Source organism: Solea senegalensis, linkage group LG3 (genome assembly GCF_019176455.1).
Source record: "Solea senegalensis isolate Sse05_10M linkage group LG3, IFAPA_SoseM_1, whole genome shotgun sequence".
NCBI lineage: Eukaryota > Metazoa > Chordata > Actinopteri > Pleuronectiformes > Soleidae > Solea > Solea senegalensis.
Window position 1 is genome coordinate 33,197,301 of NC_058023.1, and position 19,755 is coordinate 33,217,055.

The window sequence follows — 19,755 nt, forward strand, 5'->3', positions numbered from 1 at the left end:
ACTAACCTCTAAGTAACCAGGTTAAAAAATCTGTCAATTGTTTACGTCCAGAATTGATGGTTTTTATCTCTGTTAGCTCGCTTGCTGCTTACGTCTAACTAACTAGGTTTAAAAACCGGTCAGGTAAAAACAACAGCTCAGCGCAAACTTATCTGGCCACTTTATTAGGTACACCTGTTTATCGTTAAAAACTGTGTTAGAGATAAATATGATTTATTGTCCCAAAACACGGCAGAAATCTTTGTTTAAAAGAGTTTGAAAAATATATACGTTTATATAATTCTCATCTAATTAATTAAAACATGTTGAAAGTACATTTTAACACTTTTCTATATGTTTGTTCTCTAATGTTTACGATAAAATAAATCCAGTGAGCAGCAGTTTCTACACAGCAGCTGTGTACTAATAAAGCGGTCATTATTGTCATTCCAGTTATTATAATCTACTTTATATTATGGGAACAGTATGCAGTCTGTGTTCAGATTCCATGTCATAAACTCCTGGGGTAGATCGCCCTCTTGTGTCCTTCACATGAAACAGGCAAAAGAATATTATATTCCTGTAAATATATTCAGCCTTTACACAGTCTGCACACTCATAGTGCATTAAAAACAAAAGTAATCAAATGATTCACTTTTTAGCACGTAAGGTAATTTGGGGAAACTCTGAAACTGGAAAAGAAGCTGAACAATCACAGAAACTGGATTGAATTATGAAATAAAAAAACACCAAACTGAAAGTAGTTAAAACAGTATGTATATGTTGTGCTTATTCTTTATTTTAATTCTTATTTTGACTTATTCATAACTTAGTTAACCCCTGGGGAAGAAATATAGTTTTTTTTTTAATAATTTGAATAATTTTAATACACAAAATCGTAACTGCACACTTCTTTTTGTTAATATTGAGATGAGTGATTAGGACTAAAAATCATTGTTTACTGTTAATATTGGGCTACATTTTTTTGCTGATGTACATATGAGCATGGACATGGGAAACAAAGCAGTGATGTCATTTGTTGACGGTCCCTAAATGATCATCAACACCAAACTAACTTCACTCTGCAGGTGAATCAAACCACAGATGATTTTTTTGTTTGTTTTATAAAAACCAACACTGCGAAGTCAAAGAAGAGTTAAGTAGAAATAAATAAATGAAGAAATAAATAAATAAATACACGCAGCAAATGTGTGTCTGTGTTAACACTGACACCTGGCGGCCGAGCGCGTCCACCAACTTCTCCACATATTAATACAACTCTTAATAAACTATGAATAAATAACGAGAAACGTTTCACACAAACATAAAACGGTCGTGGGACAAAACTCACCTTAATTCCAGATGTTTCTCTGATTTTCTCCATCACAATTCGTTAATTTCACTGAAAAATCACGAAATGTTTGTAGCTTCTTTAGCTACGATGCTACTACCCCTTGCGCCCGTTGAAAATTAAGATGGCGACCGGAAGTGACGTCGCTCTTTTATGGGTTTTTTTCTGCCATTAAAATTAAACGTTTAAATTAATGAATAAATCTTAAATAACAGAGAAAATAACCGTGGACACATTCGTCTTTTATTAAAATACTTTTTAATCAGCTTATTTAACCCAAACATTCCATATAACTGTACGTGAAATGCACATACATGAGTAATACTTTGTAGGACTGTTAGCCTGTTAGCTTAGCTTAAAAAAAAAACACCTATTACAATCACTTCAAGCTTTACGTTATCAATTATTTCAGTTCTGCTTCTGAAATATTGTTTTGTTTCTCTTCTGAAAATACATAATTAATACAAACATGAAAAGAAAACATCCCACAATCGACAAACACCAGAACCAGTTTCATTTAAAGTCAATCTTTGTGGAAATGAATATAATATTTATCATTTTAAAATAGAGTTGTTTATTTTATTACTCTTTGAAAGTTTGATAATTATATTAATTATATAATAATGATTATTATTATTACATACGTTCACTGCATGAACATTTCAAAAAGGCCAATACCTTTAATACTCACATACAAGATATTTTGGCAGTTATTTAAATATTTTGTGCTGATGATTGAACAGAAAATGTATTTTTCATCCAGACGTTAAAGTGACACAACGAACACTGATGATAAAAGTCAAAGTTACCCATTTAAACCATTATATAATACATTCAACACCATCTGTTACGTCATTAACACTGCTACTGTCTTTAATCGTCCTCATCTTCACTGAAACCCTCATGTGTTGTGACTGACTGCAGCGCCCCCGTGTGGTCATCAGTCGTGGGCTCTCTCACTGCTGTGGCTCCACACAGGTTTGCGTTTCTCGATGAAGGCTCTGATTCCCTCCTGTCCGTCTCTCAGGCTCAGGTTGTCCACCATGACGGCGGAGGCCGTGGCGTACGCCGCGTCCCGACCTTGAGCCATTTGTCTTTTTTTAAACAACGTAACAAAGAAACAAACACGTTTACGATAAACAGATTTTTTGACGTGAAAACGTTGTTGTTTTTTTAACCTCTGACCTTTGGAAAGTGGCTTTGCCCAGAGCGACGACGGGTCGACTCGCCGCGCACACACGCCGCGCGATGGCTAACGTCTCCGCCTCCAGCCGCTCCTCTGGCACCACCTTACTCACCAGACCGTGCAGCAAAGCATCATGGGCCGAGATGGGTGTTCCGGTGAACAGCATCTCCATGGCAACCTGGTGAAAACAGGACCATCACAAATAAACAAAAGCCTTGACTTAGTCACAGTTCTGACGCTCGTCAGCTCTGACCTTCCTCGGCACGGCTCTGCCGATGGCGACCGCCGGCGTCGAACAGAACAGGCCCACGTTGACCCCCGGCGTGGCAAAAGTGGAGTTCTCTGTCGCCACGGCGATGTCACAGCTGGCGACAAGCTGACAACCAGCCGCTGTGGCAACACCATTCACCATGGCAACCACCGGGACAGGGATGTCCTGGATCAGGGTCATGACCTGAGGCACAAGAGCAACAGAGTCACTGAGTCACTGAGTCACTGAATTATTGAATTATTGAATTATTGAGTTACTGAATTATTGAGTTACTGAATTATTGAGTTACTGAATTATTGAATTATTGAGTTACTGAATTATTGAGTTACTGAGTTACTGAATTATTGAGTTACTGAGTTATTGAATTATTGAGTTACTGAGTTACTGAGTTATTGAATTATTGAGTTACTGAGTTACTAAAACACGTTGTCACTGAGTTATTGAATTATTAAATTATTGAGTTACCAAGTCACCAAATTGAGTCACTGCGATACTTTGACTCTGAGTTACTGGGCTCTTTTCTCACAGAGTTGCTTTGAGTCAGTTAAATGAACTCAGTAACTCAGTTCTTTACCTGTTCATATGTAGTCTGGTTAGTTCCAGGATTAAAGTGGATTAACAACGATAAATAAATAAAGCAGACGTAGTTTCACCTGTGAACACATGTCAAACACTTTGGTGTGATGTCCTCGTCCCTGAGTCGACGTCAACTCCTTCAAGTCGTGTCCAGAGGAAAACACTGGACCTTTGGCTGACACACACACACATTTAGACTGATGTGTGTCTCTCTCACACACACACACACACACACTGAGACTGATGTGTCTCTCTGTCTCGCACACACACAGATGAAACACACAAACCTGAGATGATGATAACTCTGAGGTCGTCGCTGTCGACGTCAGTCACAATGTTTTCTCTCAGAGACTCCAGCATCGACAGAGACAGAGCGTTCCTCTTCTTTGGATTATTCAGGATTATCCTCCTGAAAACACACGCATCACTGTTTCCTGTTCTCAGTCACACATTTAAAGACTTTCTGTTGTAACTTTAGTGACAGGAAACTCTTCACAGCCGTGTTAGAAGAATAAAATCAGAATAAAAGAGAAGAATAAAGTGTGGGACAGAAAGTTGACATGTCAGACAGCGTCAGTGTCATACAGAGGAATATTAACACTCACAAACCTTCATTTAGAATCATGTGAGTTTGTTTAAGTCAAACCATTTATTATCTCATTCAACCTGTTTGTTGTTGCGTCACATTTCACTTCCTTCTGTTTACTTTACTCTTTTTCTAAACTTTGCTCCTATTTTCTAAAAATCTGTTATTACAAGACTGTAGAAAATGTTGCTGTAAATGTGATGTTTTTTATTAAAAAAGGCCTAAAATGTGTTCAGTAAAAATATCACAGGTCTCACATTAGTAGTTGAGTTAAGTTCTTGACACAAACAGACTTTTGTGATTGAATTCAGTCTTTTAAGTGAAAGTTTCAGCTAGAATATTTTAATGGAAGGTTTTAAAATATATGATTGACATTTTCAAATTAAATTTGAGCAATAATCTAAATGAACGTTATCTGCGTATGAACTGTGACCTCCGAGTGTTGACATTGAAAAAAATGCAGATATGTGTTTTTTATTTAAATATTATCGAAGCCGAATTAACCGTAATACTCAAGCATGAGTAGCGGAGTACAGTTTATACAACGTTAAGACCCCGTTGTCGTTTTAGTCTACGTTCTTTCCTTAAATCGCTGTTTTCTCTAATGAGTAACTGTCAGTGAGGGAAAAAAAAAGTCGGACGCATTTGGTTGCAGCACCTGATTCCGTCGCTCTGGTGTTTCAGCGTCAGCGGCTCGGGTTCGGTGTCGGAGTAAGAACGGGTCCCGGTTCTGAGCGTCGTGGTTCTGAAGCTGAGCTGAAACACCGCAGCGGTTCTGTTCAACAAACAACGAGCCGTCATGGTTCCGTGTGTTTGTTTACCCTCACGACTTCCGCCTTCACTCCTGCCACTTCCGCTTTCGACGTACGTACGACGCCGTCAATGACAAGTGGTGAAACAAAATAAACCAATAAATAAACAAAGAAAAGTCACACGACTTAAAGAAATGAACCCTTTTTAGACGTTTTTTTTATTGTTTTTGTACCAACAAACTTCACTAATGGGGGAAAACAAACTTCTAAACTGAACCGGAGGTAAAATGATTGACTGCAATGTGCAACTTCACCACTAGATGTCACTGGTACTTTAAATGTTAAGTTTAAAAAAGAAAAGTGAGATCACAGTTTTCTTTGAGTCAAAAAACAACAATAACGCAGTGAAAATAATAGATATATGTATGTTATCTTATTATATTTCATTATTATTGGATTATTTGCACATGATTTAAATTAAATGACATAAGTTTGGGGTGAATTAAATTTAAAAAGGGAAGAGTTTCAGGTTAAATCAGCGAAAAACTGAATAATATTCTACAAATAGAAGAACATTTTTATTTAATCAATGATTTCATTCCTTATGTTGATTGATTTAAAAAGTAAAGTGCTGTACAGAGTTAAATTTGTGATAATTATGATTTCATCAGCTGTGTGTGTGCGTGTGTGTACATGTTTGTACATCTTTGTGGGGACATTTTGTCTGTTGAAGGGATTTTTCAGGGTTAAGATCTGGTTTTAGAGTTCGGGTTAGACTAGGGAAAGGTTAAGGGTTAAGATAAGGCACTTTGTTGTGATGGTTAGGGAATGCATCATGTCACAATGTGTCTTCATCATCAACATAAACACAAAAACGTGTGTGTGTGTGTGTGTGTGTGTGTGTGACGTCAGCAGTAAACGTGTCGGGTGACGAGTCGCGTTAAAACAGAAAAGAGAAGAAGAAAAAGTCCCATCAGAGGCGGAGACACGACCACGCCCACCGTCCTCCGTCCCACCAGGAGGAGCAGGGCGGTCAGCAGGGGGCCGGCCTCATGTCAGGTGACGGCGTTCAGGTTCTGGACTCCGTCTCCCGGCGTGAAGAACTGGACTTTGGGCACGACGAGGCCCGAGTTGTTGCGGCGCAGGCTGCCGCTGCCGCCCGCCACCTTACGCATGGAGTTGTTGCGTCTCATGGAGTTCCGCTTCCTCAGCGAGTTCTGGTACGAGAGTTCGCTCTTCTGGAGCGTCTGGATCAAGATGGACGGCTTCTCGTCCAGCTCTTTGGCGCTGCACACCGGCGTCTCCACCTGCGGCAAGAGAACAGCATTATGGTCTGTCTGTATGAAGCGACTGGAGACAGACTCCGCCCCCTCACCTTCCCTTCATCTGTATCATGGTTATGAGTCAAGTCCACACTTGAACGTTCTGGACAAACAATAAGGACAGATTTTGGGAGAAATCGCTGAAAACATCTCTCCCACACCAAACCTCATAGAGAAGACCAGTGATTTTAGCTGCTGCTCCTCTGCTGCCTCGTGTGGTCACTTTGTGTCACTGCGGTCGATCTGAGTGGACGATTTCAAAAGCCAAACATTTGAAGTTAGCGATGGAGGCAGCAGTGGATCAACAACTCCTGTGTGTGTGACATTAAAATCACTGATTTTCTCTATGGGCTTTGGTGTGGGAGAGTGAGTCACTGAATCACTGACCATCTTTTTTTTTACCTTCATTGTGTTTCCAAACTTGGAGTAGTCCACCGAGTACACGCCCTCCTCCTCCGTTACTATGGGAACGAAGCGGTGACCCCACTGGATCTCCTCGGCGACGTAGGAGGTTCGAGCCTGCGTCGTGATTCCCGTGGTCTCCACCACTCCCTCCAGGATGACAATGACCTCGAGGTCACTGCACTGAAGCTCCATCGCCGAGAGGTCATAGAGGGGACTGCACGCGCGCACACACACACACACACACGCGCACACACGTCATAAAAAACATCCTTTTCTTGTTTGCATTGTCGACTTTAACCGAGAATACTTGAACTGTTACTTCATCACACTGAGGTAAAACGGAGAGGAAGATATTTTGCGTTGCACCTGTGTTTGTCGATGACGTGGCAGATGATGAGCGGCGCGAGGAGAAACAGGCTGTTACTGGAGACGGCGCTCTCTGTCGGGACGTCGATCTGATGGATGGGAATGACTTCGCCCTCCGGAGTCGTCGTCTTCCTCACGACCTGCAGAACATTCACCACTTCATTAAAACTAAATCACAACAACAATAATAATAATAAAAGTACAGGAGGGGGACGATCGGTCCTGTTTTTATACAGGAAAGTGAAGCAAATCCGCACGTGGCTCAGTGAAGGTATTTTGCTGAGTCATGATTCCGTCACACGTGAACACACACTTTCTGATTCACTGTGACTGGAACTGTTGATTTAAGTCATTATCTGTGGTCTCTTCAGTTATGAAACGTCTTTAAATCAGCTTGAAAATCAAAGAAACAAATCACTACAGAACTTGAGAATTATCACAATTTTATCTTCTCTTTAATATCAAATGAATCCAGTGACAGTGAAGTGTGAATTCATGAGATCCTTAAAATCATTAATCACTAACAGATGATTCGGATTCATAGTTATGACACAGAACAGCTGATTTCAGCTGAGTTCACGACCACAAAGACTTCTGGGAAATGTAGTTTGAGTGACGCAGCGAAACACCTGCAGCCTGACGGTGGCGCCGATGATCATGCTCTTCCTCAGGTCGCCGATCCGGATCATGAAGCACAGGTTGTTGTTTCTGACGGCGATGACGGCGTGACGGCTGAAGATCAGCGTCTCTGCGCGACGGTTGGACTGAGCCGTCTTCATGAAGATACAACCTGAGGACCACGGAGACACGAGGACACAAGAGGACCACAATGAAGCAAGGAGGCAGAGACAAGAGGACGACAATGAAGCAAGACAGACAATGAAGCACAGAGACATGACAATATGAAGCAAGACAGAGACAAAGGGCGACAATTGAATGAATGAAGCAGATGAAGCAATGATGAAGCAAGGAGGCAGAGACAAGACAATGAAGCAAGGAGGCAGAGACAAGAACAGCAAGGAGGCAGACAATGAAGCAAGGAGAGGAGATGACAATGAAGCAAGGAGACAAGAGGGCGACAATGAAGCAAGACAGAGACAAGACAATGCAAGCAGAGACAAGAGGAATGAAGCAAGGAGACAGAGACAAGAGGACAATGAAGCAAGAGACAGAGACAAGAGGACGACAATGAAGCAAGACAGAGACAAGACGACAATGAAGCAAGGCAGAACAAGAGACAAGAGGAGGGAACAATGAAGACAATGAAGCAAGACAGAGACAAGAGGACAATGAAGCAAAGAGAGAAGAGGCGACAATGAAGCAAGGAGACAGAGACAAGAAGGGCGACAATGAAGCAAGACAGAGACAAGAGGGCGACAATAAAGCAAGGAGGCAGAGACAAGAGGACAATGAAGCAACAGAGACAAGGCGACAATGAAGCAAGGAGGCAGAGACAAGGGCGACAATGAAGCAAGGAGACAGAGACAAGAGGGCGACAATGAAGCAAGACAGAGACAAGAGACAATGAAGCAAGACAGAGACAAGAAGGACGACAATGAAGCAAGGAGACAGAGACAAGACGACAATGAAGCAGGACAGACAAGAAGCGACAATGAAGCAAGGAGACAGAGAGCGTGAAGCAAGGAGACAGAGACAAGAGGGCGACAATGAAGCAAGACAGAGACAAAGAGGGCGACAATAAAGCAAGCAGAGAGACAAGAGAATGAAGCAAGAGGCAGAGACAAGAGGACGACAATGAAGCAAGAGACAGAGAGACAGAAGGACGACAATGAAGCAAAGACAGAGACAAGAAGGGCGACAATGAAGCAAGACAGAGACAAGACAATGAAGCAGAGACAGATACAATGAAGCAAGGAGACAGAGACAAGAAGGACAATGAAGCAAGACAGAGACAAGAGGCGACAATGAAGCAAGACAGAGACAAGAGGACAATGAAGCAAGGAGACAGAGACAAGAGGGCGACAATGAAGCAAGACAGAGACAAGAGACAATGAAGCAAGACAGAGACAAGAGGGCGACAATGAAGCAAGAGACAGAGACAAGAAGACAATGAAACAAGACAGAGACAAGAGGACGACAATGAAGCAAGGAGAGAACAAGAGGAGGACGACAATGAAGCAAGGAGACAGAGACGACAATGAAACAAGACAGAGACAAGAAGGGCGACAATGAAGCAAGACAGAGACAAGAGGACAATAAAGCAAGGAGGAGACAAGAGGACGACAATGAAGCAAGACAGAGACAAGAGGACGACAATGAAGCAAGACAGAGACAAGAAACAATGAAGCAAGACAGAGACAAGAGACAATGAAGCAAGACAATGAAGCAAGACAGAGACAAGATGAAGCCAGAGACAAGAGGGCGACAATGAAGCAAGACAGAGACAAGAGGACGACAATGAAGCAAGGAGGCAGAGACAAGAGGACGACAATGAAGCAAGAAGACAGAGACAAGAGGACGACAATAAACCAAGAAGACGGAGATGGAGGAGAAGACGGAGTCTGACCGAGCATGATGGCGTTGATGATGAGTCCCACGATGTTCTGCAGAATGAGGACAGTGATCGCGGTGGGACATTGTTCTGTGATCATTCGTCCTCCGAACCCGATCGTCACCTGGACCTCGATGGAGAACAGGAAGGCGGAGGTGAACGACCTGCAGGGGGCGGAGTCACAGAGACAGTCACATAAAGATCTGAACCGTGGAGAAGGAGGAGTCAGCAAAGGGAAGCGTCGAGGCGACTCATGACACAAAACATCGCAATACTGAGATTCTGCGATAATAAATATCAGACAATCATGTGACGATACATCGCAAAATCTAAAGTGTAGAGCAGATTTAAAAGGGGCGTGGTCACGGCAGCCATCGGAATTTGGGCAAATTTCAACCATTCGTCACAAAACAGGAAGTGCCCTTTAACTGACATACGTTGACCGATCTGCACAAAACTTACATAACATACGTGAGATAAAAGACGTCGGCGCCACCTGCTGGCAGAGGTCAGAAGGTCACTGAAAAAGACTAGGGAAGTAGGACGCAAGGAAGGATGAGAGTAGCTGGCCTCCTTCCTTCCCCTGAGTTTCATAGCTTCCTGTTCTCATTTTTTTGTCTTTGTCCTCCTTCTCTCCTCTTCCTCAGAAGAATTAGAAGAAGAGGAAGAAGAAGGAGGAGGAGGAGGTTTGGATGAAGATGGAGGAGATGAGACAAAAACATCTTCCATCTGTGACTCTGCGTGATTCTCTGCGTGATTCTTACTTGACGTCGGTGACGCAGTGGGTTCGGTTCTGCGGCTCCGAGTCCAGGTCCAGGTCCCCGTGCGCAAACGCCACGAGCCACCAGCTCATGGCGAAGAGGAGCCAGCTGCTGACGAAGGTGGTGGTGAAGATGACGAGGGTGAAGCGCCACTTCAGGTCCACCAGCGTGGTGAACACGTCCTGCAGGAAGCGGCCCTGCTCGCGGATGTTCTTGTGCGCCAGGTTGCACGAGCCGTTCTTGGCGATGAAGCGCGCCTTGTTCACGCGGTCGCGGAACACCGGTTTGCGGGGCATGCGGGACACGAGGCCCGGGAGACCGAACTCCTCCGGGATGATGCTCTTTCTCGCCAACATCTTCTTCTGTTGTTGTTCTAAAGTTTCTGTCTTTCACTTCGTCTTTACGCGCAGATCCAACATGTCCCCCCCTGTCCTCGTCCTCGTCCTCGTGCTGCTGCTGCTGCTGCGCGCGCTCCGCTGCCTCTGGACACTTTTGGAGAGTTTTACGCGCAGACCAGGACGCGCCGCCTCTGCTCGGATCTTCTGAAGACGAACTGGGACGGTTCTCCTCCGCGCTCCTGTTGACGTAGAGCAGCTCCCGGAATCCAGACCCGGTCTGACCCGGGTGATGCTGCCTTCAGGGAGCGTCGGAAAAACAACAAACTACAAGGAAAACGCGCGTAAACTGATAAAAAAAGACCAACAACAAACTTTAGTTTAATTAGTTTAATCACTGATTCATCATTAATGTTAAAACATTAAAGTCCTTCACACTGAATTATTTATCTCACTTAAACTTTAAAGGGTTTTTTCCTGCGTAAATGTGAATAATCTGACAAATGAATCCCTAACTTTCCGCTTTCACGTTTCTTTTCTCAGATTAAATCCTCTACAACATTGAAATGTGTGTATTTCACGTGTTTCCTTTTGAATTAGAATGAAAAAGATGTGTATTATTATCTGTTCAGTGTTTTATACAAAGTGAAATTAAAAACATCTTTAACATTTATTAAAAGATCCTTACATATTTATTATTTAACCATAATCTGGCATTAAAAGGACATTTCATTATTTTTACATATTTCAGAAACTAAAACACAAAACAATGAGCCAGAGATTTTAAAAACAATGTCATAATTTTGTTAATTTTTATCATTTTTTTCAAGTTTCCTCTCTGTCATGTGACTCCTCAGTCTCCTCCTCTGCTTCAGTTTTACAGTTTATTGTTGTTTTTTTATTAAACACCTGACTTTTCAGCTCAATTTTAACTTTTATTTTAACTTGGCGACTTCACCTTTGACCTTTGTATCATTAACTGTCCTTAACTTCACCAGTTCACTAAAAAAAAGGAGTGTGTCCTAAAACATGAACAAAAAACAAAAACAACACAAAATCAGCTGAAAATAAAAATAAAATCTAGAGTTTGTCAGTTTGACAGTGAGTCACCCAGGGGGCGCCATTTAACAGAGCTATGCGTCACAAATAAACACCTTCATTCTGAATCACATTTTATTATCATTTCATACGTAAAAAAACTTTATGTATAAACTGTACATTTATATCTAAACACGTGCAGTTTAACAGTCACTTGTGATTTTTCATCAAAATAAGATTTGTTCATTTTCCTGAATGTTGACGAAAGATTCTTTACATTTGTTTGAGTCTCAAAAGTCAACATTTCCAAACATCTGAACGTAAAATAGTGACGTGATTAGTTTGAAACGACTGTGACTGACAGATAAATGCGTTTCCTGAAATATTGTAAAAGAAAAAACAAACACAGCTGTAAAACCACTCATGAAGCAGAAAACAGCTGAGCACAAACTAATGTTAGTGAAGTTACAGCGAACACGGAAAATGTCACTTTTTCATCTGTGTTCAGTGTGTGTGTGTGTGTGTGTGTTTTATAATGTGTACGGTGAAAACTCATTTAAAAGCAAAGTTCAAAATAAAACGAGAGGGACAGAAACATGACGACGAGAGAGACGAGGAAATACTTTTAAAAAACGTGTCGAGAGAAGTTTGACATGAAAATTATCCTTAATAAAAACTTAACTTTGTAAAGATGCTAAAGGCTAAAAGAAGATTGAGTGTAAAACAAGAATAAAAAGCTAAACAAAAAAAACTAAAACAACAAACTTAGCCTCTATTAATACATGTAGCTAATAAACAAGTGGCTCAAATTCAAGGCTAAGCAGCTAATACAAGAAGCTACAACACAAAGCTAAAAATAAAGACCATAAAATGAGGCTACATATATGAAGTAGCTTAACTGGTGGCTAAAAGAGAAGCTAAACCGAGAGGCTTAACTTGGGGCGAATACAAGAGGCTGCGCAGCTAATACAACAGGCTAAAAGAGAAGCTAAGAGAGGCTAAGCAATGAAAACATGGAGCTAAACAGGAGGCTGAGAAAATAAATGATGTAGCTAAAAAAAAAGCTAAGTAGCTAAAACAAGAAGCTAATATAATAAATTATGACAGAAATAAAATCTAACACAAATTATAAAAATGACTAAAATCTATAATAAAAAGAATTGTTTGTTTAAAACACTCACCGACCACTTTATTAGGTACACGTGTCCAATCATGTGACTGCTACTCCACACATTACATCACGTGATTGATACGACCTCGTCTCTCAGATTATATAATGGGATTATTATGGGATTATTGACCAATAAAGACACAAATATGTTAAAATGATGAGCCTTTAAATGACGACGTTCACAGGAAGGTTAGGGAAAAAAAAAGTTCAGCAAAGCACGACGACAGACAGACAGCGGGGTCGCGGGGTCACGGGAGCCACGGCGCCCTACAGTGTTTTTACTAAACAACAAACAAACAAACAAACAAATAACTGACAGAACAAAGGTTCATAAAGACCTTTCTGTCATTGAAATAAACGTTATTATTTAAAAAGAGTTTATTATTAACGTCGCTGTGATTAAAATGGCCGCCACAGCCTCGGTGTAGAAATATTAATATTAATCATTCAATTCCTCACTATTATAACAAAATCCTCCCTGAACTAAAACCCAACAATACGAGAACAATCATTTCACGTGTGATCATGAGCACAAACTCTGGCCCAACATTTAAAATTATTAAATTATTATCATTATTATTGTTATTATTATTTATTGCATAATAAAAGTGTAAACAGACGGTGCGTGATCTAACAGCGTGTCACACATTTACAAACACGAGCTACATTAAGAAAATGATATAAAAGTTCAGCTCGTTTTCAAACCAACATTAAAAACACACGATTTATACTTTTATTTTTAATCACTGTGAATTTTTTTCCTTCACACGTCGACAGAAACCTGATGGAAAAACATGAAAATCATAAGGTTTGGAGCAGAAAACAACAATAAATGGGTTAATAATTATGATTCTGCAGCAGAAAACAATCAAATAAAGCAATAATTAACATAATTAGTTCATTCTAATTTTGTTTTTATGCTGTCATTTTTCTAATCTCTTTTTGATTTGACAAAAAGAGATTAGAAATCCAAACTACGTTTGATTCACGTCATTTCAAACATAAACAGAAATCTCAACTAAAGGTTTTGGACAATGAAGCAAATTTGTTTTCTGGGCCCCAAAAAATGATCCGGCGACCCATCTGTGGGCCCGACCCAGTGTTTGGGAATCACCACTTTTGTTTTTCTACGGCAGCCTGAACGGACAAAGCAGCCGGAGCATGAAACGTGGATTAAGACAAAGTAAGTCGAGTAAAGTGTCAGCGTACGTTAAGATTCTTTATTTTCTTTAAATTTAATCTTAAACGGAAGCTAATCCAAGATCAGAAAACAATCAAAAATTAGATTAAATCTAATCTGTGGTGGAGCAGATTATCAGAGTTCAGTCAAATCTCCAAGTTTTTCCTTTAAAAAAAAGAAAGACAAACAAACGGCGATGTGTGCGTCCACACGCCCGTCCACAGGTCCGTCCACAGGTCCGTCTACATGTCCGCTTTGACGAACGACGCAAACATCCCGTCCTCCTGCTCCAGGAGAGTCTCGGGTTTGTCGTACTCCATGATGTTTCCTCGCTTCATCACGATGACGAGGTCGGCCGTCACGATGGTGTGGACACGGTGCTGGAGACACAGAGGACGAACGAGACACAGAGGACAAACACAGGCTGAGTCTCCGGGAACAACAGCACGGTCGCCAGCGGAGACGCACAATCGGATTTTAGCTACTTAACAAAACAAAAGTCAACGTCAGTTTCTCCCACACCAAAGCCCATAGAGAAAACCAGTCATTTTAACATCACACACACACACAGACACACACAGGAGCTGCTGATCCACTGCTGCCTCCATCACTAAGTTCTAATGTCTCATTTTGTCAATTCGGCTTTTAAAATCCTACATTTGGATTTACTGAAGTGACACAAAGTGACCACACGAGGCAGCAGAGGAGCAGCAGCTCCTGTGTCCCCGTGAGCTAAAATCACTGATTTTCTCTATGGGCTTTGGTGTGTGAGAGCGAGTGTTTTACAAACATCAAACAGATTTAATCCACTTAACTAAAGACTCAGTTCATTAAAAACCACGTCAGTGTAAGTCTACGACATCTCAAGAACATGTTTTTAAGCTCAGTTTAGAGTTTTGCTGCAATTATCTTTGATTATACGTGTAAAACAAATTCAACCCAGTGAAATACAGGGATGTTTCCTTGTGTCAGCGCCTCCTGAAAGCACCTGAACTAACCCTTTAATGTAATAAAGAGGTCACAGCTGTGGTCACATGACCACGCCTGCGACAGAACATGCAGTATTTTCTGTTTTTCGGTACCAACCAGGCTGTCAGGGTCTTCACAGACCCGGGATCAGCCTCCAGCTCCGGCTCAGCCCGGGAAAACCAGGACAGACAGGAAGAGGAAGAGGAAGAGGAGGGAAAAACAGAGCGACGAGGGGAGCAGAGACAAGCCGAGCTGAGCCAAAGCAGTCCGGACTGACCCGGGTCTACTTGTGAGTCCTCACTAGCACACTGAAGAGGCTCTCCTCCTGTGCTAGCAGGTGAGACGCTGAGTCATTTTCCACAAGGATCCCTGAGGAGAAGACCAACACCTGCTGGGCGTCCAAGATGGAGGACACCAGGTGCTGGTGGACGAGGACGATGGAAGAAAGGGAGAAGGAAACAGGAAAAAAGGAAGGAAGGAAGACAGGATAGAATGACACACAGACAGGAAGCAGAAATGTGAAAGAAGTGATTTTTAACGTTGACTTTGTGAGGAAAAGCAAAAGCAGGAGACGACTCACTGCGATGGTTACGACCGTTCTGTCTGCGAACGCCGTCATCACCACTTTCTGTAAAATGTTCTCCTGAAGAGAAGAAGAAGAAGAAAAATGTTATTTCATGACATTACAATATTCAAACGTTCATCATATTAAAGAGTCACTGTCACGTATATGATCTACAGAATCTCAGTAATCTGTACAAACATAACATCAACCATGGTTGTTTTTACATTTAATCAGCTTTGAGTTAGCTTCTTCTTCTGTTAGCTTACTGCTTTAGCTCGTTTTATTGTCATATGCATCTTTTAATCTTGTGATTAACTTGTTTTAGCTTTCTTTTTAGCCTCGTATCTTCCGTTAGCCTCCTGTTTGAGCTTGTTATCTTACTTTAGCGTTGTGTTTAATCGTCTTTGTTTTCTAACCTCGTGATTAGCTTCTTGTTTAAGCTTTGTGTTATCTGCTGTTAGCCTCCTGTTTTAACTTGTTTCATCATCTTGTTTGTACGTTTTAATCTTGTGAATTACTTCTTAATTTAGCTTATGTTAGCCTCCTGTTTTAGCTTGCTATCTTATTTTAGCATTGTGTTTTAGCTTTGTTTTATCATCTTTGTTTTCTGACCTTGTGTTAGCTTCTTGTTTAGGCTTTGTGTTACCTTCTGTTAGCCTCCTGTTTTAGCACGTCTGTTTTATTGTGTTGTTTTCTTCTTTTTTTCTCTTTGCTCCGAACTTCTTTTTTTTTTTAAAGTTACAATAACACGAGATCAGCTCGTGAGGAACAGACAACATGTCCTCGACTCCTGTGGTTTATGTGGTCACACACAGACAGACAGAGACACACACAGACAGACAGACAGACAGACAGACAGACAGACCGTGGCCATGTCTATAGACGCCGTGGCCTCGTCCATGATGAGGATGCTGCTCTTTCTGACGAAGGCTCGAGCCAAACAGAAGAGCTGTCTCTGACCCACACTGAAGTTCTCACCACCTTCTGTCACCATGGCATCTGAGGACACGCACACACACACACACACACACACACACAGCGACGATGGTGATGATGATGTGTGTAAGCTCTGTTTATTTGACATTATTATGGTCTGTCTGTTGTCGTCAGTACCTAACCCTCCAGGCAGAGCCTTCACCATGTTCTTCAGCTGAGCGATCTCTAGCGCCTCCCACAGGCGATCGTCGGTGCACGTTCTCTCTGGATCCAGATTGAACCTGAGACAAGAACCACGTTTTTATTCTTCGACATAAATGTAATAAATGTGTGTGTGTGTGTGTGAATCACAGTCACTGTGGAGCGTTAACCACACACACACACACGCACACACACACACACAGGGTAAACAAACATCTCATCTCTGTGTGAGTGTGAGGAGGAGGAGGAGACTCTTCATCGTCGTCAGTGTGTGACGTCTGTGACTTGAGTCAGTTCAGGTCACAGTCAGAGTTCCCACTGTGACTTCACCCTTTGACCCCACAGCTGAGGCTCTGTGTGTGTGTGTGTGTGTGTGTGCGTTCACCTTATTGATCCACTGAACAGCACAGGATCCTGGAGGATGATGGAGAGTCGAGACAGCACATCATCACACACACACACACACACACACGACACAAACATTGAGAATAACGACTTAGCGATCATAAAAACTAATGTTTGCAGACAATTTTAGAAACCATCTGATTTAAAGTAGTTTAATTGATTAGATGTATTTTCAAGTTCTTATATTTTCCAGATTTTCAGCTAGCTTCTTGTTTTAACCTCTTGTTTTTGTCTTTTACTGTCTTGTTGTAGTTTTAGGTTTTAGCCTCTTTTCATCATTTATCCTCTTATTTGAGCTAATTTTAGCCTCTTATTTTAGCATCTTTTAACCTCTTCTTTTCGTCTTTTAGCGTCTTGTTTAAGTTTTTGGCTCTAGCCTCTTATTTTAGCATGTTTCAGCCTGTTTTCAGTGTTTTAGCCTCTTATTTTAGCTTCTTATTTTAGCCTCTTGTTTTCATCTTTTTGTCACTTGTTTAAACTATTGGTTGTAGACACTTATTTTAGCATGTTTTCATCTTTAAGCCTTTTATTTTAGTGTGTTGTAGCCTCTTATTTTAGCATGTTTTAGCGTAAGTTTTAAGCTGTGACTTCATGATATTTAATAACAACTCAAAAACAGAAGCAAATGTTAAAATACAGACAAAAATTGAGTTCTTTTTAAACAGATAAAGTTTTTTCTTGTGTTACTGATCGACTGCGACTACTTGCAATTAGCGTTGTTAGCCTCACCAGAGTTTTCTGGTTTAGTAAAAACTAAACCATTACCACTGATCAATACATTTGGTTCTGCTTTTTCAATTTGTCTGTTGTAAAATAATCTCTAACTTTTTCTCAAGTATAAAAGATGACGAATAAATATTTTGTGAAGTGCTAACAGGCAGACGCTGCTCTGGTCTTATTTTGTGTCTTTATAAGGAAGTGCTGCTGAACACAAATGTCTTAATTTACAGTAAAACCAAACGTCTGCCCAGCTGTGTGTGCGCGTGTGTGTGTGTGTGTGTGTGAGAATGGAAAAAGTGACTGTGTGAATAATCTTCCTCAGAGACGTCTCCTTCATCGTCCGCAGTACAAACAAAGCGATACGATTACAGACGGCTTTGAAGAGTCGGGTAAACAGAGACGACAGTTTAAAGACATCTTGTTAAAAATGCGACCGCAGAAGGAGAAAGTGAGTCGCGTCGTGTCGCGTCGCCGTGTCCTCACTCAATGATCTGATATCAGCGACCGCTCCAGGTCTTCAAAAGTCACACGGAGAACAAAGAGCTTGAGATTCTGGATTACAGAGACCAGCACGAGTGTTTAAAGACACGTCAAATACAAAGAGGAACGTTAAATAAACATTCACTCCAATATAAACAGACTCTTCTGTAATACTCACCTCTGATGCTGCTCCAGCTCCGGCTCTAAAACCACAGTTCTGATTTCACAAATCACAGCAATATTTTCACTTTCACTCATTCATTTTCACTCATTTATAACCTGAATGATCTACAGAGATGTAATCTGCTGACCAGCGGCCGCTGGTGGTCTGTCTTAGTCAGACTATTGCTTTAGCTCCATTAGTGTGTGTGTGTGTGTGTGTGCGCTGCATATTTTTGCAAAAATACACATACACAAAAGCGTGTCCTTTTCCCAAATAAGTACTACAACGAAGAAGAAGAAGAAGAAGAGGGTGGGGCATCAAGTCAGCGAGCTTCTGAACTCAAACCAGCAGCGACTGTTCCAGTCCAAGCCAACTTTATTTATAAAGCACTTTTAAAAACAAAGTGCTGTACAACAGAGATAAATAAAATATAAGAAATGACATCGTAGGCGTAGACAACAAACAATAAAATACTGTGGAAAGTATGAACAAAAACACAAATAAAAAGGTAATACAATAAAACTATAAAAAGATAAAAACCGATGTCTCATACTAGCTTGAAAGCCAAAGAGTAAAAATGGGTTTTAAGACGTGTTTTAAAAGTTCCTCCTCTTTAATAACGCGAGGAAAACGCTTACTGAGAAGATCGTGATGACGAATGGTGATTTTAACCCTCGCGTTATGATCTTTTAAACCCTTTAAACACGTATAAACACCTCCGTGTTTAACAAGCGTAAACAGAGACTTCATCGTCTTTATCCCAAACATGGATCAGAGGAAAAGGCCAAGAAAGACGGGATGAAAAAGAGAGGTGGAGAAAAGACGAGAGAAAACCCCTCCCTCCCTCCCTCCCTCTCTCTCTCAGTGTGTTGACAGTGAGACTCACCCTCGTAAATGTCCACCATGTTGAAAAAGGCCAGCGACAGCGAGGACTTCCCGCTGCCCGTGCGGCCGCAGATTCCCACCTGACAGGAAGAAGAAGAAGAAGAGGGGGCGCGGTGTCAGAGCTGGAGTCATGTGACACCGCGGTGACACATGACTCACGTGTGTGTGAGGACGGAGCGGCAGCTACGTGCTACGTGTGGACGGAGTCTCCACTCAGTCAGGTGTCACTTCACAGCTGAGGTGCAGACCTTCAAAGTAAAAGCCCTCACGTAAAGAAAACTCCCACTGTGTTCACATTTGACTTTGAAAGCTCTGCATGAACTCCCCCACAGGACACATTTAAAACACAATCACAATCTTATAAAATCATCCTTGAATTTTGAATTCTTTCTTCATTGCGTTTGTGAAACGGTTATGAAAACATGAAGTCTTTGGCTAACACACTATGGTAGCTAGCTTAAAAGCTGGAGTTAGCGAGACATTTTATTGTTAATAATAACATTTAACATTATAATTATAAGTACATGAAGAAATCAGATTGTTCAAACATCTACTTTTAGTTTGTTTAATAATCTCGTTTCAGCCTCTTGCTTTATTTTCTTGATTTAGTTTATTTTAGCTTCATGTTTCCGCTAGTTTT

General features: G+C 41.3%; 3 protein-coding genes across 3 annotated transcripts in view; all 3 read right to left on the minus strand.

Annotated features, from left to right (window-relative positions):
- Positions 1-1,571: 1,571 nt before the first annotated feature.
- On the minus strand, positions 1,572-4,809 carry echdc3 (enoyl CoA hydratase domain containing 3). The gene is made up of 6 exons (XM_044022740.1): positions 4,608-4,809; positions 3,651-3,772; positions 3,441-3,538; positions 2,770-2,970; positions 2,516-2,694; positions 1,572-2,424 (listed from the first exon to the last, which is right to left on the minus strand). The coding sequence occupies exons 1-6, from the start codon at positions 4,748-4,750 to the stop codon at positions 2,271-2,273; spliced, it is 897 nt and encodes a 298-aa protein (XP_043878675.1). The 5' UTR covers positions 4,751-4,809; the 3' UTR covers positions 1,572-2,270.
- A 600-nt stretch (positions 4,810-5,409) lies between these two features.
- kcnj8 (potassium inwardly rectifying channel subfamily J member 8) lies at positions 5,410-10,680 on the minus strand. Its single transcript, XM_044022739.1, has 6 exons — positions 10,071-10,680; positions 9,322-9,470; positions 7,424-7,584; positions 6,795-6,934; positions 6,426-6,642; positions 5,410-6,008 (listed from the first exon to the last, which is right to left on the minus strand). Exons 1-6 carry the CDS (start codon positions 10,421-10,423, stop codon positions 5,757-5,759), a joined length of 1,272 nt encoding a protein of 423 aa, XP_043878674.1. The 5' UTR covers positions 10,424-10,680; the 3' UTR covers positions 5,410-5,756.
- A 2,650-nt stretch (positions 10,681-13,330) lies between these two features.
- Positions 13,331-19,755, minus strand: part of abcc9 (ATP-binding cassette, sub-family C (CFTR/MRP), member 9) — a 37,103-nt gene continuing 30,678 nt past the window's right edge. Inside the window, exons 36-42 of the mRNA XM_044022750.1 lie at positions 19,092-19,195; positions 16,848-16,931; positions 16,439-16,542; positions 16,191-16,324; positions 15,341-15,403; positions 15,062-15,181; positions 13,331-14,171 (exon numbers count right to left, since the gene is read on the minus strand). Of these exons, the coding sequence (XP_043878685.1) occupies positions 14,034-14,171; positions 15,062-15,181; positions 15,341-15,403; positions 16,191-16,324; positions 16,439-16,542; positions 16,848-16,931; positions 19,092-19,195 (747 nt within the window). The 3' untranslated portion in view covers positions 13,331-14,033. The remainder of the gene's footprint in view (positions 14,172-15,061; positions 15,182-15,340; positions 15,404-16,190; positions 16,325-16,438; positions 16,543-16,847; positions 16,932-19,091; positions 19,196-19,755) is intronic.

Bases quoted from the DNA above. Each gene is read 5' to 3' on its own strand.
- echdc3 (XM_044022740.1), bottom strand. From the start codon at position 4,750: ATGACGGCTCGTTGTTTGTTGAACAGAACCGCTGCGGTGTTTCAGCTC. The intron at 3,539-3,650 runs GTTTGTGTGTTT...TGTGTGTGTCAG, and splicing joins CAGAGTTATCATCATCTCAG to CCAAAGGTCCAGTGTTTTCC. The intron at 2,971-3,440 runs GTGAAACTACGT...CTTGTGCCTCAG, and splicing joins TGTTTGACATGTGTTCACAG to GTCATGACCCTGATCCAGGA.
- kcnj8 (XM_044022739.1), bottom strand. From the start codon at position 10,423: ATGTTGGCGAGAAAGAGCATCATCCCGGAGGAGTTCGGTCTCCCGGGC. The intron at 9,471-10,070 runs GTAAGAATCACG...CGCCCCCTGCAG, and splicing joins CACTGCGTCACCGACGTCAA to GTCGTTCACCTCCGCCTTCC. The intron at 6,009-6,425 runs GTAAAAAAAAAG...CTCTTGCCGCAG, and splicing joins AGTTTGGAAACACAATGAAG to GTGGAGACGCCGGTGTGCAG.